The 10,402-nt window shown below is 43.9% G+C and overlaps 1 protein-coding gene across 5 annotated transcripts in view; it reads left to right on the plus strand.

The window, feature by feature from the left end:
* The window catches only part of RABGAP1 (RAB GTPase activating protein 1), a 203,881-nt gene extending 195,634 nt beyond the window's left edge, over positions 1 to 8,247 (plus strand). For 3 of the 5 annotated variants that reach the window (XM_060200118.1, XM_007539963.3, XM_060200120.1), the window contains 4 exons: positions 771 to 854; positions 1,593 to 1,664; positions 3,507 to 3,704; positions 6,520 to 8,247. In XM_060200118.1, coding sequence (XP_060056101.1) covers positions 771 to 854; positions 1,593 to 1,664; positions 3,507 to 3,704; positions 6,520 to 6,642 — 477 coding nt within the window. In that variant the 3' untranslated portion in view covers positions 6,643 to 8,247. Of the gene's footprint in view, positions 1 to 770; positions 855 to 1,592; positions 1,665 to 3,506; positions 3,705 to 5,992; positions 6,165 to 6,519 lie in introns of all 5 variants that reach the window. The other 2 variants (XR_009552091.1, XM_060200119.1) reach the window with 2 other exon arrangements.
* Positions 8,248 to 10,402: the final 2,155 nt, after the last annotated feature.

A 10,402-nucleotide genomic window follows, 5' to 3' on the forward strand; every position in this document is an offset into this window, starting at 1 on the left:
GCAGGTGGCTTCCTTGTTGGCCTGGGAACCTGTAGTTTCTGTCCAATAGCTTTTTCTTTTTACTACGTAAACTCATAGTGACTTTAATATTTAAAACACATAAGGAAGCAGTGAGGCAAACACTGACCTTCATTGGGGGGGGAGAAATTCATGTGTATCAGCATCTGAATGTAACAAAAGAGGTTTAGCATCTTGGCAGACCTTGCATAGAACCCGGCTTTCCGCCTGCCTGTCCACTGGCATATCACCCCAGAACAGACTCTGGAAGGCCTTTCCTGAGCTAGTTGTCCACAGACACTGAGGGCCCAGACGTGGCAGCCATAGGAAGAGTTCCGAGTGTCCCTCTACCCACCTCATTCCCCGTGCTTAGGCTCTTCTCATGTCAGGACTGCCTGAGAGGAAGACAAAGCACTTTGTACATAATCCAGGAGGCACTGAGGCAGCAGCAGCAGTCTGACTTGCTCTTGGCTCTGTGTTTGGTTGGTGCTGCCTCAGCTCAGGTTCACAGGCTGCCTTGCACCAGGGAGGACCTTCAGCAAAAGCACCCAGCTGACATGGGCTTTAGTGTTTTGGGATGTGACTGAGCCTTCCCCCTCCTGGTAACAGGAGTGGGCGCAGTACTGCCAAGAGTGAAGGAAGAAGGTGGAGAATTAGAGCCTTCCCAAAGTTAAGTCGGAAACTTTTTTGGAAAGCCCGGCATTATATAAGTAGTTCCAGAACTTCCTTTGTATTTCCCCTAACACACTCTTTTTATATATGTATGCACGCAGTTAAAAGAAATGTGTCGTCGGGAACTGGACAAGGCAGAATCTGAGATTAAAAAGAATAGTTCTATCATCGGTGATTACAAGCAGGTAGGTCCATGCATCCCGAGGTCAGGCTGTGTACTCTGAAGTCCTGATTGCCTGGGTAAATGTATCTCCCTCACATCCAGAGCCTAAAGCATCCTGGTTTCACGTCCTGGCTCTGCCACTTGCATGGTGCCAGTAAATGATAGCTGTGCTGCACTAGCATTCCAGGCACTGAGTTATGGCCTAATGTTCATATATGTTTGGCCATATGATATAAAGCTGGTCTTCTCCCTGGTTGGTGGACGTGCCAGCACCTAACGAAATTGAATTTGTTCCATCCTACTGTCTGATCTCTGGCCCATGAACCTGTCGAATGTTAAACCTCTGGTCATGAAGCCCAGTGCCAGTCAGTCCTTGCGAGTTCTAGGCTGACAGATGCAGAGCTGCCACAGCCAGAGGAAGAAGCACTGGTCGTCTTTGAGCTCGGCCCCTTCCACGGTAGCAGCCTGCCATCATGATTCCGCCTAGTGTAGTTGAGCTTCCACTGTAGAGTTCATCCGGAATGGAGATCATGCTGGGTAGTGGCATACCTAGTAGAGCACGCACATTACCATGCTTGAGGGGAAGGGTTCAAGCCCCTGGTCCCCACCTGCAGGAGGGAAGCCTCATGGGTGTTGGAGCAGGGCTGCAGGTGTTTCTCTTTCTCCCCCTTCCCTGTTTCTGTGTCAAATGAAAAAGAAAAATGAAGACATGCCTTTTTAAAAAAGAAATGTTCATTTGATATTGCACTTGTCTCTTTAGATTTGCTCTCAGTTGAGTGAAAGACTGGAGAAACAGCAGACAGCTAATAAAGTGGAAATTGAGAAAATTCGGGTAAGTCTTCCCAAATGCTTTATACTACCCAAATCAGCTTAGGGCTTTATTCAGCTCAATAAATCTTGGAAGGAGTCTCTTTGCTTTGATTTCTTAAGTGAAATGTCCCAATTTCTCTGTCTCTATTCAAAAACAAACTAATTAATTAAATAGAACTGGGATTCAAGAAGAATTTAAAAAAAGAAGACAGGCTGAAAGTATGGCTCGACCTGCCAATGCCCATGTCCAGTGGAGACGCAATTACAGAAGCCAGACCTTCCACCTTCTGCACCCCCATGATGACCCTGGGTCCATACTCCCAGAGGGATAAAGAACAGGAAAGCTTCCAATGGTGGGGATGGGATACAGAACTCTGGTGATGGGACTTGTGTGGAATTGTACCCCTCTTATCCTAAAATCTTGTTGATCATTATTAAATCAATTAAAAAGGATGCAGTGTACATTAATGTTAAAAAAAAAAATGTCCCAAGATGTCCAGATGTCATTCATATAAGCAGGTGATTGTAGCAGTGCCACACTGAAGTGATAAGCCCTGCTAGTAACAGATTTTGCTTGAGTTGAGAGTATGGAGCTTGGACCATATTGTTATTTTCACTCCTCATGTTGTTGTCTTGGATGAAACACCTGCCCCTGCATCTAAGCTGAATTGATCAAATGTGATAACTTTGTACCAGCTTTATTTCAGTGTAGGACCTTTATAACTTGGTGCTTTCTTTCTCTAAGCTACACCTGTACTAGAGCACTCCTCCAGTTTAACTAGGATGAGGGGCTTACCGAACGATGCTTCTCTAAGCTATTTACAGCTCCCTAGACAGGAATGTGGGGGGTTCTGTGTACATAGCTGTGCTAGCACAAAACCTTCTACCTGGAGCAAGACAAGACCCAGCCTCCATCACAATTAGTAGCTAAACAACAGTGTCTGTTTTTGAAAGATGATTTGTCTTCTGAATCTAAATTTAAATTGACTCTAGCAAGTCCCACTGGAAAGTTAAGTTCTTTTAGTCTTTCTTCATGAATCATCACCATTACTAACAGTTTGGTATTTCAGTCTTCATACTGTATTTACTTTAAATGCAAAAGTTCTGAAATACTTGCTTCCCCATAGTCAAATTTCTGAAATCTTTTTGCTATTTATTTTTGTTTTTTAATTAGAGCACTGCTCAGTTTTGGCTTATGGTGGTGCTGGGGATTGAACTTGGGATGGAGCCTCAGGCATGAAAGTCTTCTTTACATAACCATTATGCTATTTCTCAGGGCATGTTTTTTAGTCAGTGACGTTTTGTGGCTTAACTGGTAAATATTTTCTATAGGAACATGTTTCTTTCTGTCACTAACACTTGATGAAATACAGTATACTTGTAACTACCCTTTATGTACAGTTCATATCTCCATTCACATAGTGTAGTTTTAATCATTTATCATGCTATGAAAATATTACTCAAAACCTTTTTTAAAAGCAGCACACGGCCTTTTGTAAATAATAGCCCAGTACATTTGCTTATCCAAAGGCTGTCCTTCTCATTTTTCCTACCTCTAATTCTGTAGTGGGAATTCTTGCACATAATTATTTAGTCACTGTGTTCAATTTATTTTTTTTTTTTTTTAGCCAAGGCTCCTAGAAGTGAGATTACTGGATCAAGAACTAAGAATATTTGTATTCTTTTTGGTACACCGGGTCGCTTTTCCAATTGGGTGTCTGCCAGTTTACAAATAGCATAGTTTAAAAAAATGTAGTGCTCAGCAGAGAAGCCAGCACCCCCGACTCCAGAATGAAGTTGCTCAGACTTTCCTAGAGAGCCAGTTTCTCTTCTTTGCCTCTTTACATCTGACATTCAATTTCAGCAAAAAGTGGATGATTGTGAGCGCTGCCGAGAGTTTTTCAACAAAGAAGGGCGTATTAAGAGCATCAGCTCAGCTAAAGACGTTTTAGATGAGGACACAGATGAAGAAAAGGAAACACTCAAGAACCAGCTCAGAGAGATGGAACTCGAATTGGCACAAACCAAGCTTCAGTTGGTGGAAGCTGAGTGTAAAATACAGGTAACGAACTGCAGCAGAGAGCCTCCTCTCTTCTTGGTGTATAGAGACTTGGAGCCGATTTTCTGGAGTAGACAGAATGTATGACCTTGATTTAGTTATTTTGCCAAAATTTGGCCATAATTTTGGATTTTGACTATAATACTCAAGTAAAGAAGCCCATTCCTTTTCTTTTTGTTAATTTTTTAAAAATTTATGAGTACAAGATTGTACTGGTTACAAGATTGTAAAATCACAGGGTAGAATCACCACCACCAAAGCAAGGTGTCCCCACTTTCCTACCTCCCAAAGATTATCATAAAGCACCCAGAGAACTGTAGTTTGCACAAAGTCTTAGAGTTTGTTTGCTTCTGTTTGTTTTTACAAGTTAATGTGTATCAGTTCTCTAGAGTCCACATGTGAGCGAAACCATCTGGTCTTTCATCTCTTTAAAAAATCACCTCCAGTTCCATCCATTTGTCCCAAAGGACCCAAAACCATTTTTGATGGCAGAGTAGTATTCCATGGAATATGTATCCCAAGACTTTTTTTTTTTAAGCCAGAGCACTGCTCAGCTGTGGCTTATGGTAGTGCAGGGGATTGAACATGGGACTTTGGAGCCTCAGGCATGAGAGTCTTCTTTGCATTACCATAAGCTATCTACACCCACCCTTTTTAGTGTGTGTTTTTTTTTTTAAATACCATAATTTCTTTAATCAGTCATCTGTTGGTGGGCATTTAGCCTGTTTCCACTCTTTGGCTATTGTGGGTAATGCAGCTATGGAACATAGGGGTGCACATGTGCCTTTAAATTTGTGGCCTTTGGATAAATGGCCTTAGAGTGGTATTGCTGGGCCATAAGGCACTTCCATTTTTATTTAAGGCCTCTCCATACAGTCTTCCGGAGGGGCTGTACCAGCCTATTACTTTTGGTGGATCCTTGAGTATTATTTGGTCTGTCCTTAAGGTTTGGGCTTTTTCATGAAAATTAGCCATTAAGCTTAGAATAGTGGAACAAACAGATGCACTGAAACCACAGCTGCACCGCCAAGCTCACTGGCCACTTGGTGACCTCTTTACTCTTGAGTTTCCTCAGCTGCAAGGAGTGATCTCTGTAGTTTGCTTTGAGGACTGCATAAGCTGATGCACGGAAGAGGCTCACTACAGTCTGAAGGCTTCTCAGAGCTTGACATCCCATCCTCCCTTAACTAGTTTGGTGACTTTGGAAATAATATCTAATTTATCTGAGCTGTCATTTCTGATGAAGAAATTGGGTATATTTATTTATTTAATTGATAACTTTATGTAACTTTTTAAATTATCTTTATTTACTGGATAGAGACAGTCAGAAACTGAGAGGGGAGGGGGAAAGAGAGAGGGAGACAAACACCTGCAGCCCTGCTTCATTGTTCACAAAGCTTTCCCCTGCAGGTGAGGACCGGGGGCTTGAACCTGGGTCTTTGTGCATTGTAACATGTGCACTCAATCAGGTGGGCCACTGCCTTGATTTTTAATATTATTATTATTATTATTTTGCCTCCAGGGCTATTACTGGAGCTCAGTACCTGCACTACAAATCCACTGTTCCTGGAGGCTATTTTTCCCTTTTGTTGCCCTTGTTTATCATTATTATTGTTGTTGATATTGCTGTCGTTGTTGGATAGGACAGAGAGAAACGGAGAGAGGATGGGAAGACGGGGAGAAAAAGATACACCTGGAGACCTGCTTCACCACTTGTGGAGCGACCCCCCTGCAGGTGGGGAGACGGGGGCTTGAAATGGGATCCTTGTGCCGGTCCTTATGCTTTGTGCCACTGCGCTTAACCCAGCACTATCACCCAGCCCCTTGATTTTTATTTTTTAAGATAGAGGCAGAAAAATGAATGGACTACAGCACCAAGACTTCCTTAAGTACCGGGGGGCTGGCTCTAACCTGGGTTGCAAAGCAACACACTATCCAAGGGAGCTATTTCACTAACCAAGGGACCTATTTTGACCATTTTATACTTTTAATATTTATCTTCATTGTTAAGAGAGGTTGGAACCCTGCTCAGGCATGAAAGCTTGGTATACTCTGCTGTCTGTCCAGCCCCACTTTTGTACCATACTTCATACAGTACTGTTGGTAGTGCCAGCACTGGTATAAACCCAGGGTAGGCACTAGCCATGTTTGTGGAAGAAACCAAGTTTAGGATTACAGCTTAGGACCTGGGCCTGTTACCATACCTGTCCACTGGTCATCTGCTCTTTGTGTCAAGCCCTGTGTGGTTGTTGGGGCTACAGAGTTAAGACACGATTTGTGTAACTGTCCAGTACATGCAGGAAAGACCTCCCAAGACAATATGTGGGCTGTGATGAAAGAGTGAACAGGGGCTGTAGCTGCAGAAGAGATCAGTGAGCATTCCTGATGGAAGGAGAAGCCCTCTTAGCAGCAGCAGCAGGAGAAAGCCTGCCCAGCAAGGAGCTCCAGGAAGTGGGAGTGGAGGTGGGTGCTGAGCTGTGAATCTGTGGGCCCAGACTGTGAAATGTCTCAAATGTCATGCTCAGAAGTCCAGACTTTAATCTTAGCTGGTGTGAATGAGTAGACTGGATGCTACCTATTCAGTAGGGCAGATGCTCACTTAGGACACTATTTAAGAAAGAAACTAGGCAGGAGATAAGGAAGAAAGATCCCACAGCATTAGGCATTTCAAATCTTCCTATGGCAGCTTGAGACTGGGGGGCATTTCCAGAGGTCTCTTCAGAATAAAAGACACTCATTGATCCTTGGTCTTGGCTCAGCTCTGGGAAAGAAGCAGTGACACTGCGGCTCAGTCTCACGTACATTGTTCCTCTTGCAGGACCTGGAGCACCATTTAGGACTTGCCCTGAACGAGGTGCAGGCGGCCAAGAAGACATGGTTTAACCGAACGCTCAGTTCCATCAAGACGGCAACTGGGGTTCAAGGGAAGGAGACTTGCTGAGAGCAGCTGCTGCCTCTAGACACCTTCAGAAAATACGACACCTTTTGTTGCCTTCTTTGGCCAGATGTGTGATTCTGTGACATGTCCCAGGACCAGAATGTAGCTAAGCCAGATCCATAGAAGCATGTTGGTAGGTCATTGGACCAGAGCTCATGAAGTAGGCATTCTCCAGGGTAAGGCCCTCCTAACTACTGATACTAACAGGCCTGCTAGCTCAAGTGATGCTCTGGACACTAGAAAAACCACTCTTCGCTGTGGATCTCCCAGGCCGCTTCTCAGTGTAGGTCAATACTTCACCCAGCCCAGAGGCTGAATTGACACTGTCAAGAGTTTGGGGATCCTTCAAGCTGGTTTTTTTCTAAGCCTTTCTTGTTTTAAATAACATACATGTCATGCATACATATATTATGTATGGATACATATATTGGCAGGGTCGCTCAAATAATTGTCTCAGTGCCAGCACAGGCATCTTGGGCAGACACGGAGAAGCACTTTGCTTTAAATAGGGGGTTTCATGGTTGAAGCCACTTCGTGTTGTTAACTATACAGTGAATGCACAGGTGTTTGGTTTGACATTATTCACGTTTCTGATCAATTCTATGCAACTATTATAGTCCCTGTTGTTTTTTAGTGGTAGCTGCCAAAATGACTTGATAGGGCTAGGGTGGGTGACTTGACTGACTGTGAGACTGGGTTCATCATAACATGGACAAATCTTTTGCTTAATGTGTTATGTCTGTGTGTATGTCTGTACATATATATATATATATATATACATATATATAATTGACAGTGTTTTAATCCCCAACCAGGACTGACCTGCACAACTGAATTGTTTATTTGGGCACTTAACTTCACTCAAGGCTTGTTGAGCTCTTCTCTTCTCGCTGCCGTTATGAGAACTGTGAAGAGCTCCCTCACTTCAAGGTTCCCAGTGTTTTTGCACAACAGATTGTATAATTGAGAGAGGCACTGAGGTCTGTGTGTGTTTGTGTAAATGTGAGTGTGTGCAGGACACACAACGCCACAAGGCTCCCATCCTGCTCACCTGTCCCTCCCTGCCGGGTCCCCTGGACCCCTCTGGAGTGTGGCTGGGTGTGAACCTCACTGTCGAGATGGGCTGCAAGTTCTCCAAGTATGGAAGGGGGTTTAGCACCTTTTAAAAATATGTGCAACTTACTTTTTAATTTATATAGTGAGACACTGACAGGCTGTCTTGTAGATCATTGTTTTCTCTGCATACAGTATGGAGATAGCTGGTTACAGGAGGCACTGGTTTGTATATAAAGACACTTGGGTTGTTTTGTATTTCTTTTCCTGTTGGCTGTACTAACTGCTTGCTGAGGCCATCTGTGTCAGGAAGGTAACAAGTGGCAACCCCCTACCCCCCACCTTCCACCCCCTCCCCCACTCCTGTGTCTTTCTCGTTCAGTTACCAGAACAACTTTAAGCCCATCTAAAACTAGGTGTGTGGACATTGTGCTAGGGTAGTTCAAGTGTGTCAACTCTATGAACTGAAATATAAACAAGTAAAATTGTATTACTATTTCTTTTGTTGGTTTTATTTTAACAGCATATCCATTAAATATTTTGGTACAAACAGTATCGTGTTGTATAAACCGCTGTTATCATTGTATCTATGCCTCACCCCATTCCCACCAAGCAGCTCCCCACCACTCCCTCAGACTTTCTGAATAGCTAAGGTGTGTTGCACCATGGGAGGTATGAGAAGTCACAAGTTCTACCCTGTGGAAGGCTAATGCCTATGCTTTTATTTGCACAGAAGCTCTTGTCCAAGAAAACTAAACGGTATAGTGAGTACAGGAGGCAAAGGTGGCATTATGACTTGAAAGACAAAAAAGCATCTTCTAGTGTAGAAATGAGAGGAAATTAATAAAAAGGAAAAAAAAAAAGCCAGTCCTTTTTAAAGCACAAATGTGGAAGGGGGATGTGGACCAAGAGCTGAAAAGCAGAGAATGTGAAGTTCCATTATACTTTGCTAGGACTCTCAGCAAGTGAAGCGGTATATGGACAGACAAGCTTTAGACAGCTTCTTTCTATTGAATGGTGGTTCTCCCACAGCCCAGTAGTGCAGGAGTGAGGAGGCTTTCAGACCACATCACCTCCTTTCTCTGCAGCAGGAACAGCAGCAATGCTTGCCTATCCTTCCAGTTTCCCATGGATTCCCACCTATGCCCAGGCTTTAGACAGAAACAGGACAGGGAGCCGGGCAGTAGTGCAGCGTGTTAAGCACAGGTGGCTAGAAGAGTGAGGACCAGTGTAAGGATCCCGGTTCAAGCCCTCAGGGGAGTCTAACTGCAGGGGAGTCACTTTACAAGTGGTGAAGCAGGTCTGCAGGTGTCTGTCTTTCTCTCCCCCTCTGTCTTCCCCTCCTCTCTCCATTTCTCTCTGTCCCATCCAACGACGACGACTTCAATAACAACAATAATAAATACAACAATGAAACAAGGGCAACAAAAGGGAATATTAAAAAAAAATTAAAAAAACAGGACAGGATGTAGGCTATGAAGTGTTAAGTGCCTACAGTGGTGTAAGTGCACATGATGTGAAGCACGAGGACCAGCACAAGAATCCTGGTTCAAGCCCCCGGCTCCCCACCTGTTGGGGGGGGTCGCTTCACAAGCAGTGAAGCAGGTCTGCAGGTGTCTTTCCCTCCTCTCGATTTCTCTGTCCCATCCAACAACAACGACAGCAATAACAATGATAAAAAGGTCAACAAAAGGGAAAAGATAGCCTCGAGGAGCAGTGGATTTTGTAGTGCAGGCATTGAGCCCTGCACTACAAAACCCTGGAGACAAAAATTAAAAAAATGTCTGTTTCTTCTAGAAAAACAATAAATGGCTACTTGGAGTGGTGGAATTGTTCAGGCTGAGTTAAACACACACACACACACACACACACACACACACACACACACACGACAAAAGGAACTCAGCAAAAATAGTCACCACGGCAACAGAGTTCATAAAGCAGCCATCTTGTTACACAGCCTTACGTGACAGAGATGAGGTCCTGCTGAGAGTGCAGACGCCTAGTTGAGACCCCGATTGAAAATAACTGCATACTGACACCCAGTGCTGATACTAGGCGAATGAGGTCCTGTGAATAGGGAATGCGTGACTGCAAGGGACATGGAAGTGTGACAGTTCTCTACAATGACAGGGAATGTGTTGAACAGAGAAGCAAGTTGATGACATCTGAGTAGATTAAACAGTAGTTAGCAATGTCATCTAACAGAGCCTGAGTGATGAGACTGGATACCTTTCCTGAAGACATCCAGACCAAGAAGTTTGAGATGAAGAATGACTGGAGATCTTTAAGCAAATACGCTTAAAACTTATTGATGTTCCCTGTCAATGTTGTAAGAAGAAAGGCTGGAGAGAACTAGGGTCTGAGCAGAAAGGAAGGACAGATCTGAGGGAAAAAAATCTGGAAAGTCAATGTAACATGCTGAAAGATGAATTCAGTAAGATGAATTCAGCTTTTAGTGTCCCACACCATCTAGTCAGGATTTATGCGGACATCTCTATCATAGGGCTTCTGAACTTCAACATCACTGACATTTTGTAAATCAGTGGGTACTTAACAGCATAATTTTTGTTGAGGGGGCTGTCCCCAACCATAAACCAGTTGCATCTCCAGGTGTCATCAAATGTTCCAGAGCAGGAGCTCAGGGTGGGACTCACTCCTGGCTGAGAACCCCTGCTGAAGCTAGGAGGATGAGGTTGCCTGGGAACGT

This window comes from Erinaceus europaeus, chromosome 10 (assembly GCF_950295315.1).
Source record: "Erinaceus europaeus chromosome 10, mEriEur2.1, whole genome shotgun sequence".
In the NCBI taxonomy this organism is placed as follows: Eukaryota; Metazoa; Chordata; class Mammalia; order Eulipotyphla; family Erinaceidae; genus Erinaceus; species Erinaceus europaeus.